Source organism: Arachis hypogaea, chromosome 9 (assembly GCF_003086295.3).
Source record: "Arachis hypogaea cultivar Tifrunner chromosome 9, arahy.Tifrunner.gnm2.J5K5, whole genome shotgun sequence".
Taxonomy (NCBI): Eukaryota; Viridiplantae; Streptophyta; class Magnoliopsida; order Fabales; family Fabaceae; genus Arachis; species Arachis hypogaea.
In genome coordinates, this window is record NC_092044.1 from 115,312,440 (window position 1) to 115,327,282 (window position 14,843).

At 34.0% G+C, this 14,843-nt stretch overlaps 2 protein-coding genes across 2 annotated transcripts; one reads left to right on the forward strand and one right to left on the reverse strand.

Annotated features, from left to right (window-relative positions):
- Positions 1 to 1,217: 1,217 nt before the first annotated feature.
- On the forward strand, positions 1,218 to 5,399 carry LOC112712282 (guanine nucleotide-binding protein-like NSN1). The gene is made up of 9 exons (XM_025765123.3): positions 1,218 to 1,402; positions 1,493 to 1,737; positions 2,126 to 2,231; positions 2,349 to 2,522; positions 2,722 to 2,936; positions 3,143 to 3,407; positions 3,966 to 4,145; positions 4,276 to 4,487; positions 4,745 to 5,399. Exons 1-9 carry the CDS (start codon positions 1,384 to 1,386, stop codon positions 5,102 to 5,104), a joined length of 1,776 nt encoding a protein of 591 aa, XP_025620908.1. The 5' UTR covers positions 1,218 to 1,383; the 3' UTR covers positions 5,105 to 5,399.
- A 418-nt stretch (positions 5,400 to 5,817) lies between these two features.
- LOC112712281 (uncharacterized) lies at positions 5,818 to 12,373 on the reverse strand. The gene is made up of 11 exons (XM_025765122.3): positions 11,776 to 12,373; positions 10,695 to 10,978; positions 10,397 to 10,591; positions 9,939 to 10,285; positions 9,576 to 9,867; positions 8,717 to 8,875; positions 7,491 to 7,856; positions 6,811 to 6,876; positions 6,615 to 6,663; positions 6,339 to 6,462; positions 5,818 to 6,066 (listed from the first exon to the last, which is right to left on the reverse strand). Exons 1-11 carry the CDS (start codon positions 12,140 to 12,142, stop codon positions 5,985 to 5,987), a joined length of 2,331 nt encoding a protein of 776 aa, XP_025620907.1. The 5' UTR covers positions 12,143 to 12,373; the 3' UTR covers positions 5,818 to 5,984.
- Positions 12,374 to 14,843: the final 2,470 nt, after the last annotated feature.

The window sequence follows — 14,843 nt, forward strand, 5'->3', positions numbered from 1 at the left end:
GACTAAGGGCCAAGGACTTGGGTTAGTTTGGTTGAGCTGGACAAAAGTTATATCTTGGAGTGGGCTCATGGACAATAAATTAGGAGGTCTTGATTACCAAAAAAAAGCCCTTGATAAAATTTTCCAAAAAAGAACTATCTCTTTCCCTCCTTATTTAGAAATTTTGGGTTTGAGTCAAAGTAGGTGAGGAATGTGTGGGTATGTCATCTGATACATAGGTTTAAAAGTTGTCTAATTCACCTGAAAAAAAAATCTTTTAAAAAATAATGGTTAATTTACAAGTTTCTAATAGAAAATAAATTATGTTTAACATTAAAATTTCCAAACATTTAGAAATTTAATACTTTAAATTTTTAAGGCTTTATTTTTTTTTCTATAAGATTTATTTGTCTTTTTTCAAAATATTTTTTCTTAGTGTAATACTTGATTTGGTAAAATTTTTAAAAGAGGTGTTTGTACTTTTTAAAAATATAAGCTCTTTATTTTATATTTGGTAAATAAAAAAGACAGCCTCTTCATTTTGTATTTGGTAAATAAAAAAGATCATGTACTTACGCTTGTAGCTTTAAAAAAATTAAAGTACTTTTAAAAGCAACTAAGGTAAAATTTTTTAAAATCATTTTATATTTTTTAAAATTTAAAAGTCTAATAAAACCTCGTATAATAACTAATTTTTAAATTTAATATTTAAATTTATGTCTTTTATAATATTTTTTAATTTTAAAAACTATTTTATCAAATGTAATTATTATTATTTATATTTATTAAAAATTGTTTTTAATTTAATTTACCAAATATAAATACTACATTTTTTAAAAAAATAGAAGCTTTACCAAAAGTCTAAGGGTGTTGGGTGCTTGAGTTGAATTTCACCTCTCTTCATGGAAACCTTGAAATTGTGTCTCTATATATTAAAGTAGAATAAATTATAAATTATTAAAATGATGTTTGATAATTTATATAGTTAAGAAAACATTTTTTAAACATGCAAACACAAATAAATCTCATAAAAATAAAAAATATAATAGAAATAATTAAATATTAGATATATTATCAAAAGACTTTATTAATCAAATTTTGATATATTTTAACAAGTGTAATTATAAAAAAACACCCTTTCATTATTAAAATTGTTGATTTTATATCAAGTAACATTTTTTGTTTATTTTTTAAATAACCAAAAAGGCAAGAAGCTTTAAAAGTAAATTAAAAATCAAATTTTGCTCAATTTGAAAAACACACACAACCCTAATTTACGTAAGTGCGAGGTTGTGTTTTTCAGAAGAATAAAACCCAACCTTCATCACTCGATAAACCCTTTTATTCCGTTGCTTCTCAGTTTCAGAAAGCGGCCACACACACAACACACAACACAACAACGCAATGGTGAAGAAGAGCAAGAGTATGATTTCCGTGCTTCTATATCGATTCTGAATCATCCATTTTTTTTTGTTTCTCTTCTTTTTAGTTTATGGCTTTTTTGTTGTGGCAGAGAGCAAGAGCAAGAGGGTCCCTTTGAAGAAGAAGTACAAGATCATAAGGAAGGTGAAGGAGCACCACAAGAAGAAGGCAAAGGAAGCTAAAAAGCTTGGTTTGAACAACAAGAAGAAGGTTGAGAAGGATCCTGGGATTCCCAATGATTGGCCTTTCAAGGAGCAAGAGCTTAAGGCCCTTGAAGCCCGAAGAGCTCGTGCCATTGAAGAATTGGAGCAAAAGAAAGCTGAACGCAAGGAGAGGGTATCGCCCAATTTTCCCTCTTTCGATTGATTGTCTCATCCTCATGAATTTTCTGCTTTTTTTTCCTTAATTTATTAAATTTGTCATTTTTTTTGGGTACAATTGAAGTTGTGAAGTAGAAATTCTTCTAGATATTACTCAAGATGAACATTGGGAATGATAACACGGTTTACAAGCTTTATGTATATTCTCAATGGTGAACTCTTATCAATGGTGTTGGTACAAATGTTTGACATAGGCACAAGTTTTTTTCTTTAACTTGAACATTGGTTTATACGAATAGTTGAAAACTGATGTGTTTTGTCCAAAGTCTTAAATTTGGACTATTCATGATGTTTTGCTATGAACTTGTTATAATCCTTTCTTACTATGGTTAACAATTGTTCAGGCTCGAAAGAGGAAGTTGGGTTTACTAGAAGATGATGGCGTGTCTCAAATGACTGAAACAGAAGGGCAAGCTCAGGCAACGGGTACCGCATCTGGGAAGAACCGAGGTATTTCACTTTGCTCAACAATTTGGTATTATAGCCTAATATTTGCTCGTTTCCTGTCTTTAACTGCTTTATTAAATTTCATTATTCTGGCATGCCCATAATCCTGTACATACACAGATAACGCAGATAAACCCTTCTACAAGGAGTTGGTAAAAGTTGTTGAAGCTTCTGATGTTATTTTAGAAGTCCTTGATGCCCGGGATCCTTTAGGTACTCGCTGCACTAATATGGAAAAGATGGTGATGAGTGCTGGCCCGGATAAGCGCCTAGTGTTACTATTGAATAAAATTGGTAATTTTCTTCTTCCCACCTTCCTCTTCTCATATTAGGAAATGTTGACAAATGAAACAATCCCAATAGGCTTGATGGTAAAGGACTGGAATCTGTACTTAAAGCAGGACCCAACCATCAACAGTTATACTGATGCTTCTTTGCTAATTTGTGGTGTTTTGTGTGGTTTAACCATTTGTCCACCACCGTATTATCTCAGATCTTGTTCCCCGAGAAGCAGTTGAGAAATGGCTTAAGTACCTTCGAGAAGAACTGCCTACTGTGGCCTTCAAGTGCAGCACCCAACAGCAGAGATCAAAATTAGGGTGGAAGTCATCAAAGGCAGCAAAACCAAGTAATATTTTGCAAACAAGTGATTGTCTTGGAGCTGATACACTCATCAAAGTCTTGAAGAATTACACAAGAAGTCATGAGGTTCTATAACTTGTGTCTGTTTTCATATAGCTTATGCCTGTGCCCCCTCTTCCCTCCCTATAGTATATGGTGTTTTACCTGCTAATTCTTCTGCTAATTTTTTAAACTTGTGGTAGGTTTAAATAGTTTTTGTAACTTTCTGGGTCAGTTTTATTGTTTGCTTTACTTATAGTACTTATTTATTTGTTGCTTCTTTGCCTTGGCAGATCAAGAAGACTATTACAGTGGGTGTAATTGGGCTACCTAATGTTGGCAAGAGTAGTCTTATTAATAGCTTGAAGAGAGCTCATGTTGTTAATGTTGGTGCTACTCCTGGATTAACAAGATCGATGCAAGAGGTTCAATTGGACAAAAACATTAAGTTGCTGGACTGTCCTGGTGTTGTCATGCTTAAATCACTAGAAAATGATGCTTCTGTAGCTCTACGGAATTGCAAGAGAATTGAGAAGTTAGATGATCCAATTAGCCCAGGTATGCAAACAGCTTTTTCCTTTTTTCAAGATTTCCCCAGTTTGCTCAATTGATTGATAGAGGCATAAGAGTTATAAACATATGCTACCAATACTATTAGTTAGACCTGACGAATTTGGTTGCTTGAGCCAAAGTTGAGAGGATGCTTGGTGTGTATTAAGACTTGTCTTAGTGAACCTATTTCTGTTCTTGAACCTATGTTGGTACTAAAAGGTTCAGAATACTGTTTTTTTTTCTTTTTAAATTTCTCTTTTACTTTAATCTCTCTGGCATAGTTTCATCAAATAATCTGTTTTATAGACTCAGACCCAATCAAAGAAAATCCCAACATTGACGTTGGAAAGGCATAACCGTGAAATTTTTCAAGTGCTCCATGTGTGGTCGCATGGAAAAGCAATACACTATTTTCAGAACTGAAAATAGGTGCTTTGTACTAAAAAGATAACATATAAGTATGATAAAATTTCTGTTATCATTCATCAACATCCTTCAGGTTGTGTGCCCAGGTTACCTTCCAAATTTCAAGCAGGGATACTAATTCAGAGTTCTCTTTTACAGTGAAGGAAATTCTCAATTGCTGTCCCGCCAGACTGATGGTAACTCTTTACAAGATTCCAAGCTTTGATTCTGTAGATGATTTCTTACAGAAGGTTGCTGCAGTTAGGGGCAAGCTTAAGAAGGGTGGAGTAGCAGATGTTGAAGCTGCTGCCAGAATCATTCTCCGAGACTGGAATGAAGGTATGCATATATGGTGCTTCCACACGCACACCAGACGCGCCGAACAAAGGATAATGAAAATATGCGTCATAATGACAACTGGTATAAAGTATAAACCAAATTATCAGAAATATCTACTTGTATTTTTCAGGGAAAATTCCATACTATACCATGCCCCCGGTTAGGGACGAAGGAGAAGTTTCAGAAGCCACAATAGTTTCCGAGTTTGCGAAAGAGTTTAATATTGATGAAGTCTACAGGAGTGAAACTTCATTCATTGGAAGCCTTAAATCTGCTGATGACTTCAATCCTGTAGAAGTTCCTTCAAGTGGACCTCTTAAATTCAATGAGAGTACGCCGGAGGTATGTCACTTTCAGAATTTGTTTCCCAATCAATCTGCTCCATTATTTTCAATTCATTTACACAATAAGGATAAGACTATTCTTCCAATCTTGCTTTTACTATTTTCAAAATGGTAAAGTAATTGAAAATGGTTACTTCATGATGCTTTTGAAGGGAGCTCGATGGTTTACATTCCTCTTGGTTTTATGGTTAAGATATTTTTTTTCAATATGATTGATCAAATCACTTAGTTATCCTTCACATTTATGCATATTAGGATGATATGGCACCTGAACCGTCAAATCAAGTTGAGCAGGAACCTGAAAACCCTGCTGGGAATGATGTTGATGAAACAATGGAATGTCAAGAAGATGGTAACAAGAACAAGGGAAAATCTGCTGCTGATAGACAGAATGAGAAATTATATGGAGCAGAGGGCATGCTTAATACAAAACTTCAGAGAGCAGAGAAGAAGAGGAGGAAAAAGGCTAACAAAGGCACCACTGATGCCATGGATGATGATTATGACTTCAAAGTTGATTATTTCAAGAAGGGCACGGCAATGAGTGATGGAGATGATGATGACCAGATTAAGATTGAGGTGCCCATGGCTGGAATTTTGGACAATGAAGGATAAAGTGTATGATGGCTTACAAGCACATTATTTTGTCTTGGAGTTATTGTCATTTTTATACATTTTTGCACTACCGTTTTGTGCTTACCGATGACAATGGTCCTGTTAAATTTTGGTCCGCATTTTTGTGATTTCTTTCAGCAGCACAAAAAAAGGTTGAGTTTAGATTATGAGGGAAAATTGAGCAAGCATAACCTGTTTATGTTAAATATGGTTACAAACGCCCAAAGGGTCCTGGGAGGATGTTTAGTTGTTTACTCTACAGGTTTCGGATAAATCTCATCTGAATTATTGAAAATTTCTGTTTCTATTAGTATTTATTTTGTAAAAGGGGAAGATTAGATTAGGGGATTAATATTTTTTTAACATATAGCTAACAAATTTATTTTAGTTCTTTTCTCGTGTCGTTTTCTTCACTTTTTTTTTTTAACAAACATGTGTTTCAACTACTGGTTACTTGGTGGAAATTTTCGACCCATTCTCCCCCCCCCCTTTTTTTATCTCCTCTTAATGATCCTTATGATCCTTTCCACTAACTTCATATAATTTTTGGTATTCTGAACCCAGAAACAAAACCAGAATAAAATAATATTTTCTAGGGTTCAAAACCCTATTATATCTAGTTAGTGGTTACTGCGTTGTTGTCATGCATGGTTCCGATCCAGAGAAGAGAGATAACTGACAGAATTACGACGATACAACACTTCATGAGTCGGTTGAAAACAATATTATTTGGGATTTTATCATTTATCAATGAAAATCCAATAGTTGTCGGCAATGCAAATGCCTAACACGGGACCCAAATGTCTGACATGTTATTTATGAAGCCTAGAAAGGAAGTATTTTGCTCCTTCTCTTTAACCGCATCCATGCCTCGTGGATTTCAAAACTTGAGCTCGTTCGTCATATTTAGAGCCTTCAGGATGAAGATATAAGTGAAGGCATCTTCTTGGAGCTTCTCAAATCTACATCACACACACATGAAAAGCATAAATCAAAATAGAATCTTTATATATTTACACTCCTAGACAAGAATTTAGTGAGGGAATAAATCCCGGCTTCTTGTAATAATTTTACTAAACTAAATCCCAGCTTCCCAAACTACAACCAGAACAATGCGGGCATTGAAGATAAATCAAATAAAATCCCAAACCACAAAGAATAAATAAATGTAAAACAAAATAAGTGGAAAAAATAAATAAAAAAAACTAAAAAACAGCAGTAAGGTTGAGCTTACCTCCCCGACTTTGAAAAATGGCCAGCACCAAGTTCGCATTTAAAAAGCAATATGTTATCATCAGTCTTCATATCCCTCATCTTTGCCACAAACTTCGAAGGTTCAGAATACATAACCCGTGGGTCTACAGCATGTACAAGCACAAAATAAAGTCACATGGAACAACAGAGTATAGTTTTTCCAGCCAAATCATAAGCAATAGCAAACCCACAAGAATTATTTAGCTTTACATATACGAACATGAACAGATCCCTTTCAAGAATTGGATATGCTTACCATTTAATCCAGCAGTGACAAGAATGTGTGGATAATTCTGTGCCTTCACCTGCGTAAAATGGGTAGGATGAAAATCATGAACAAAGAATTATAAATAATTTCTAGAAGTCTCTTCAAGAAGGATACAAAAATAAAATATTGATAGCTAATGAAGGCTACTGTCGATCTGAGTCTAACACAGCCATAAGGTTCTCACATCATCAACGGGGGAATATGACTTCATGTAGAAGTAAAATTCTTCCTTCCTAGGGTCACCCCATTCCTGCAGTAAAACATAACAGAATGATCAGCTTTAGCAAAATGAGAAACAAGAGAGTAAATTATATCATACGATATTCTGGTAATATACTTTCAGCAGAAAAGATATTGACCCATATAATTAATAATGTCTTAATACACTGATGGAGTGGGGGTTATATGATATCTCTCATTAATATTAATTTGAGATCCCAATATAACAACTAAATAAGCTTCATATATTAAGTGAGATCTTTTATGAGAAATATGTTTAAGCAGTTTTCAAGGACCCAGAAAAATAATATAATACGGGACATTATCAAGGTTATGCATAAGTCATATTCGGAACACTATTTCTGAGACAAACAAAATAAGATCTTTCACATCCGAGTTGCCTGTCCCATCCCTTGCCACTCCGTTTTTCTGCTACTAAACCTATGCTTAATAGGCATTTAAAAGAGGCTAACACACACGCAAACTAAAGGGCACACAAGATGATTGAAACAGGAGTTTTAAATACAAAATATTATTGGGATATTAAAAGTGGGAAGAACAAGCTTTTAGAACCAAACAGACCTGTATTCAATCATTTCCAAATGCTGACATGGAATGGCAGGAAAATACAAGAGAGAAAATTACCTCCCATTCTGAAGTGGTGAGAGGAATAGTTGGATCAAGCATAGTTGTCAAAACATCCACAAAAGGTACTCCAGCAACAGCTGCCTTGAATAAATCTGGTCTCATATTAAGAACTGCACCAATTAGCAAACCCCCAGCACTTCTTCCCTCAATGCACAGTCTTTCCTTAGAACAGAATTTGTTCTCAATCAAATATTCAGCACAAGCAATAAAATCAGTGAAAGTGTTCTTTTTCTTCAGAAATTTCCCATTCTCATACCACGGCCTCCCCATTTCTCCACCTCCACGTATATGAGCTATAACATATATAAATCCCCGATCTAACAAAGAAAGCCTTGAAGAACTGAAGCTGGGATCCAAGCAATACTGTTAACGATGAGAGAGAGAATAAATAGAATTAGAAAAATGGAATGCTTGAAAACCATATTCATATTATGTAACTTGGACTCCAAACGGCCAAAACTGTAACATTTCTAACCAAAGGAACAGATCAACTAACAATTTTTTTCCCCCTTGATAAAAGAATAATTAGAAATTACACAAAAATAGGAAGATAAGAGATCCTCTTTACATGAACGAATAAAAAGTAAAAGTGTAAAACAGTCAGTGAACTTCCCAATCTCGCAACATATCAAAGTGAACATCAAAAGAACATATTTAGGTTTCACGTAGTAACCCCACCATAGACTATGATATGTGCTTTAGATCTTCGTGACATGAAGATTGGAAGTATTATTTTGTAGTTATTAGTTTATATTTTGAAGTGTTAGAATGTTCAGTTTAATTTCATGCTTTTTTATTTTATTTATGTAGTTAGTAGATAGGACTTTATGTTAGTGGGTTTAGGATTTTTTATCTTTAACCTAATATGAGGTGTATAAATGTCTCCTAAACTACTATAGCTGTCAGACAAAAATGAGAGGAGTGAAAATACACTTTGGTTTTGTGATAAAACCATGGTGTCAAGAAATGAAGTTGAGTGAGTCTCTCTTGTTCCATCAGAAATTGGATCAAAGTAGAGTGGTTCCTTTGCATTCAATTTCAATATATCTTTTTTGTTTTCTATTTATCTTGAGTCTTTATCAGATCGTCTTACATCATCTGCTTCGAAGAAAGCACACAAACAGTAGTGCTTTTAATGCATTAGGCAATATAACATCAAGACATAGAATTCAAAATTGACATTGTTATATGCAATAAAGTGGCACGTTCTATTCTTCTTTTACCTCATAAGAGCCATAACCATAAAGTAGTAATGGGTCAGATCCATCAAGTTTCACAAGGTCTTTTCGATAAACAATTGATATGGGAATCAAAGTTCCATCTGAGGCAGGTGCCCACCTTCTTTCAGTGACATAATGGGTAGAATCAAAACTACCCAAAACCTGAGTAAAATAAATAAACAACGAATAAATAATGGGAGGAAATCAATGCAGGCACAAAGAATAAATAAGCAATGCATAAGAAATAAAGAAAGCATGGTTTACCTTTATAATATGAGAATTATAATATTACCTTAACTAATCTCATCAGTACCTGATACCTTCCGATTTTGAACAGGGTTTTAATGCATGTTAATTATACCTAGTGTATATCACATTCATTTACCATATAATCCACTCTATTCCTGAAGTTGGAACTTGGAACTAGTTCACACTCTCATAAGAGTAAATACTACATCAAACCCTCTAAAATTACTGGGAAGTCATCCCTCAGTGCAGCTATGTCAGAGAGTTCCGTTCTGTTCTTCACAATTCAAAGTTCATTCAGAAATTCAAACTTTACCATTCTCTATGATGCTTTCAGCAGCTAGAGGATCTTACAAGGCACTCAAAGAATCACTGATGGAATTATGGATGCTAGTCAAAAGAACAAAACCAAAGTTTTAAACCAAAAAAATAGGATAGATGCATGGGTCATGCAGAACATAGCAAAACCAAATCTTTTTACAAGATACCAAAAAAGAAGCACTTCAGCAATCAAGACATGAAGTATTTCGTTTCTGTAACAGATGATGCCTTAAGACTGGAGTCAGAGACATAACGCAATTGCAAAATCATACAGGCTGAGTACATGATAACTTACGGGGTCAATCTTCTTTAAAACTGAAATGCCTGCTTTCATATCATAATCATATACGGACCTAGGAGTCTTCAAGGAGCTATATGTAAACCGCAAGATACTTGATGAGAACTCTGAATATGAAGATTCCACGGAGTATACTGGATCAACAAAGCTAACTGCTTGACCATCTTGAAGGCTTGTTAGTGGTTCACCAGTAGGTGGAAGGCGATAAACTATTATTTTTGGTAGACCATCTTCTCTCTCATATGAAACAAGATTATCACTAAAAAGTTGTATCTCCTGAATTTTTACACTAAAGAAATTCATCATAAGTTTTGGTGAAAGGGAAAGACACAATTTAAGATGATGTAGAAAAAGTGTTACCTTTCCCTGTGGGGAAGAAGAACCGTAGTTGAGGAGGTGTTATCAACAGGACAAGCTACCACCTCAGAATTGAAAAATTGACCACTTCTCCTTTTAATAAAGAAATGATCACCACGATGGCTGACAGTTGTGTCAATACCATCAACACGTGGTGTGAGAACTTTAAGACCCTCTTCAGGTTTGGAAACATCCAGATAAAAATTGAATCTTGTGTTTTTGCTTTCCGATGCAACAAACAAGTATTTCTTGCTTTCAGAAGCATAAAGGTCAAGTGAAAACATATCATCCTTTTCAACGTAAAGACAAGTATCCTTTGATTGATCTTCCCCCAACACATGAAGCCATGCCTGCATCACTAAGACATTAGAATCACAAGCAAATACAATGTACCATGTGCCAAACAATCAATAGCCCAAAACTTATAGACATCTAGAAAGTGGAATAACATATCGCCTCACCTTATCAGGTCTGAGAATCTCATCCATCGTGATGTAAACCAGAGCATTATCACCAGCCCATTGAACGTATGGTGTTAGACCAACAAGAGGCTCTCCAATAGGAGCTTGTGTCTCAGCATCAATGACGTAGACGGTATATATTTCGTTTCCTTTGGTGTCTTCAGCATACGCTACCAACTTGCTATTTGGGCTAACCTGAAAAGGAAATAAAGTTTGACACAAAAAGGCAAGAGAGTTCAGAAGTAATGAAACAGACAGAAATAAGCAACAAAAATGCCATAATAATATATGATCTAACCTTAAAAGCACCAATACTGTAGTAACCGTGTTGTTGTGCCTTGATGTTCTCATCCAAAATAACATGCTCCTGAGGAGCTTCAGGTCCAGTGGGCATGGTATCATACACTGATGGCACCTTTTGGTTTTCAGGTATAAGGCGCCTACAATGTTGAACATACTCCTTCCCTTCCAAAGTTTTTTCGTAATAGTAGTAAGGTCCTTTGCGTAAAGGTGCAGAGACGTCATCCTCCTTAATCCTCCCTCTTATCTCAGCAAAAAGCTGTTCTTCGAGTTTCTTGGTTCCTAGACGATGAAAAATGTGTACAGTTTTCTCAGGTAATTGTTAAGAAATTTCCTTCAAAGGTGTCTTCTTGCATGCACCTAGTGACATAGACATAGCAACAGGATTCCCAAGTCTGCACCCTTGCAGTCATAGTGACTTAACCCCGTTTTGCTGCTATGCTTAACGATGATATGTTTCCTTATATTGAATAAGAAGTGGACAGAGGACTACCTAACACAGTGAAACTAGCTTCGCTGCCTCCTCTTGACTGGACGCTACATACAAATGCACAGATGATGCTACAATTTTGGAAAATGTGTACTTAACTGCTACAAATTTCAACCCAACTACATTGCTAGTAATTGATACAGAACTACAGGGTTGGAACTTCCGTTGTACATCACATGTCATACTTGATAATTGTTCTGAACTGAAAATTTGAGTCTGTTTGTCTAAGTCTTTGTGGCCTAAGACCCACACCCTAAAAATTCGTGAAATACAGCTATAGTTAATAAACAAATAAAGCTATTACCCACCATTATCATCCAAGTTAAGGGGAAATGAAACTCCATTTTAATCGTCGAGTTTAAATTTAAAATTAATAATAATCACAAAAAAAAAAAACGCATGCTGCTATCAAATAGAGTAGCTCGTGCAATGAAGTAACCGAAATTACAGCAAAAATCGCGCCAATCTTTTTATCCTTATAGTGAAGTGTAACTATGCAGCGAACTGCGTTTCTTTAAGAAAGATAAACAAATTTCGTCACAATGAAGTAGAAGGCGAACAAAGAGGATAAGAAAGTGTGAATTCGCACCGGACATGATGGAATCGGTGTATCCATTCTCTTCTTTGAGGTATGAGAGCACTTCGGGATTGGTGCGGGAATCGTCGCGGAGCCAGTAGTAGTTGTCGATCCTGACGTCGCCGAACATCTCCATCTTGTGCTCCACCTTCTTGGCCACCGGAGGAGGCGGAGACTGAGACTGTGACAGCTGCTGAGAGTTCATGGAGTAACCGGAAGAGAGTCGACGGCGCTGGTGGTGGTGGTGAGAGAGTGACGCCGCCGCGGAGGAAGTAAGAGGCGTCTGAAAGGGAAGAGAGGAGGAGAGGACGACGGTTACAGATAGCGGGATGCACAGAAAGCGAGCAATGCCTAAGCGCAGCAGATTTTCAACAACCATTTCTCGCTATTTTTTAATACTTGGATCTTCCACTAACTTTTTTTCTTTTTATTTTTTTTTTATGTTATATTATATTTTATTATAAATAAGATTCTGGCTCGCGAGGAGAGAGGATAGGGTGGAATGGAAGCAAAGCATATAAATAAATAAATAAATGGTCTCAGGTTTATCACCATTGCTAAGTTCCCTGCTAAGGATTATGAATTAATCATGAACTAGCCGGTGGGCCATGCACCAAATTATAAATAATTTATCCTTTAGTTTCTTTTAATTGAAAATATTCGAGAAAACCATTGGCGAAGATGCGTGCTGCAGGTCTGCATTTCCCATTTATATTTTGGTTTTTTCCTGAATAAATGCATGGTCATAAAGCATGCTCATAAGGCATCATCCTTTTTTGTATGCAAGATTATTAACTCTTTTAAATCAATTCATGATCATTTTTTTTAATGCACCACTACTTATTATTAGAGAATTTTTATTTATCAAATTCAACTTCTTTCCATCTAAGCAATTCTTTTTTTATTTGATTAGAGTGCTTAAGGAAATTTTACTGATAATAAATTCAGCAGACAAGACATGGTATAAAAAAAGAGAATGCTAGATGAACAATGACTATCTTAAACAATATAAATAATTACTAATTAAATAAAAATACACTATATTCTAATTTAATGTTATTAATTAAATTTATTCTTTTAACTTTATTAATTCACATTATTTACACATTGTTCAAAAAAATTGTTAATTACCTATATTTTTTCATAAAAAAAAACATGAAAATAGAAAAAACAGAATAAAAAATACATGAAAGAATTGAAAGTTGAGAACTTAAAAGAAAAACAAAATCACTTTAATTATCATTGTTACCTTCATTTTTTATAAGACTATGTAAAGTATAGTTTATCAACACCAAATTTAGAATAATTACTTATCTTCAAATAACAAAATAATAATAATAATAATAATAATAATAATAATAATAATAATAATAATAATAGTAATAAACAGGGTTATCAAGTGAAAGCAATCAAGCAATACAAAATCTTATTTAAACGAAACAAATAAAATTAATCTAAAATGAAATAAAAGAGAAAACAATGTAAAATAAATAAATTGTTAATATATTTGCATGGAGTTCGATTTTACATGGGTGAAGTGTGGCAACATCCACGTTAGTATGAGAATATTAAAATTAGTATGACACGATTAATGTGAAATTAGACCAAGTACCTAATGAAATGCAAACATCCTCTTGGTGTAGGACACCAAATTTAATCCATGAAACACATACACAACCTTAAACAAAGCAAAAAAAAATGATGAAAAGAAAATACCGAATGTTGAGTTGTCTCCCAACAAATACTTTTTTAGAAAAGTTTAGAAGACCAGTAATTTTTGTATTTTGTGGCCAACACTTAACCATCAAAAGAAAAGTAAGTGATCTCTCACCATTGAATGTAATCTCACACTATTAAAAATACTATTGATGGCCAATTGATGGTTACAAAACCTCAAAGTTACTGGCTCCCTAGCACTCCTCTACTTTTTTAATATCACTAGATTGACGGTTATTTCTTGTTAAGGTGGGAGTTTATCATAATGCTTCAACTCGTCTCCTTTCACAGTGAATCTCCTCCCTGTATCTTTTTGTATTAGCTCAATATGCTCAAGAGAAATGATTTTATTTACTGTATATGGCAACAATGGATGGTGAGATAGCACCACTCTCTCTCCCGATAAGAAGTCTTTAGTAGAAATTTTTTTATTCCTCCACCCTCTAGGCATTTTCTTCATAGGAGTCTCATTTTTATTTGATTATGTATACCCAACACTAAAATTAAGTTTGATATCAGGGTTTTTTTGTTGATTACAAATTCTTGTTTATCTCATTTGATTACAAAGGGAGGTTTTGATTGCAAAATTCTTATTTCTACACTTTCTTTTTCTCCTTTTTTTTTTTCGAATATGGAAGTGGAGTTTCTGGAGGTGCTTTTTTAGGTTCTTCCTTTAAGTTTGGATCACTGGATTGAATCTTATTACACTCCTTTTGATTACTTGAATGATACATGGTCTTGAAGACATGAAAATTAAATGTTCATCAAGCATTCTTAACATTAATTTTGTTGGGTATATTATTATGAGAATATGACAAAATTTTATATTTGTGTAGTGATTTTAAGACACGATTAGATCGCTTTTTTTAGAAAGATATTTGTTCCCACACTTAGTTGTTATAGGGTTGATGACAATACTCTCCCAGCATACAATGAAACCTAAGAATTTCTTAATTAGCAATAATAAGAAATTCTCAACTCTCTTGAACAAAGAAAATCTCTTATAGTTGATTAAAATGTACACCTAGTACTTGTATATATGAAATAGTGGACAAGGACCTATTTATACATACTGCACGTAGCAATTATGATTGGTTACGTATACAATAGGTTGTGTCTTTTCTATTGCCAATAGATATAATGTCTTGAACATACACAATTCTTAAAGAGTTGTATCCCTTTAGCTAATAGACACAATATTTTAAACATACACAATTTTTAAAAAGTTGTATCCCTTCAACCAAATGATACTAAAAAATTAGTAACTGTTTATTAATATTAATAATAATATTAATAATATTAATTAATTAAATTTATAAATACCCTTTAAATTTATTATTTTTAACATTAATAAGGATTCTCTC

Excerpts from the sequence above, each read along its gene's own strand:
- LOC112712282 (XM_025765123.3), top strand. Across the intron at positions 1,738-2,125 it reads AAGCTGAACGCAAGGAGAGG|GCTCGAAAGAGGAAGTTGGG; the intron begins GTATCGCCCAAT and ends ACAATTGTTCAG. Across the intron at positions 2,523-2,721 it reads GTTACTATTGAATAAAATTG|ATCTTGTTCCCCGAGAAGCA; the intron begins GTAATTTTCTTC and ends GTATTATCTCAG.
- LOC112712281 (XM_025765122.3), bottom strand. The coding sequence starts at position 12,142 with ATGGTTGTTGAAAATCTGCTGCGCTTAGGCATTGCTCGCTTTCTGTGC. Across the intron at positions 10,979-11,775 it reads CACCGATTCCATCATGTCCG|GAACCAAGAAACTCGAAGAA; the intron begins GTGCGAATTCAC and ends TTCATCGTCTAG. Across the intron at positions 10,592-10,694 it reads ACAGTATTGGTGCTTTTAAG|GTTAGCCCAAATAGCAAGTT; the intron begins GTTAGATCATAT and ends TTTCCTTTTCAG.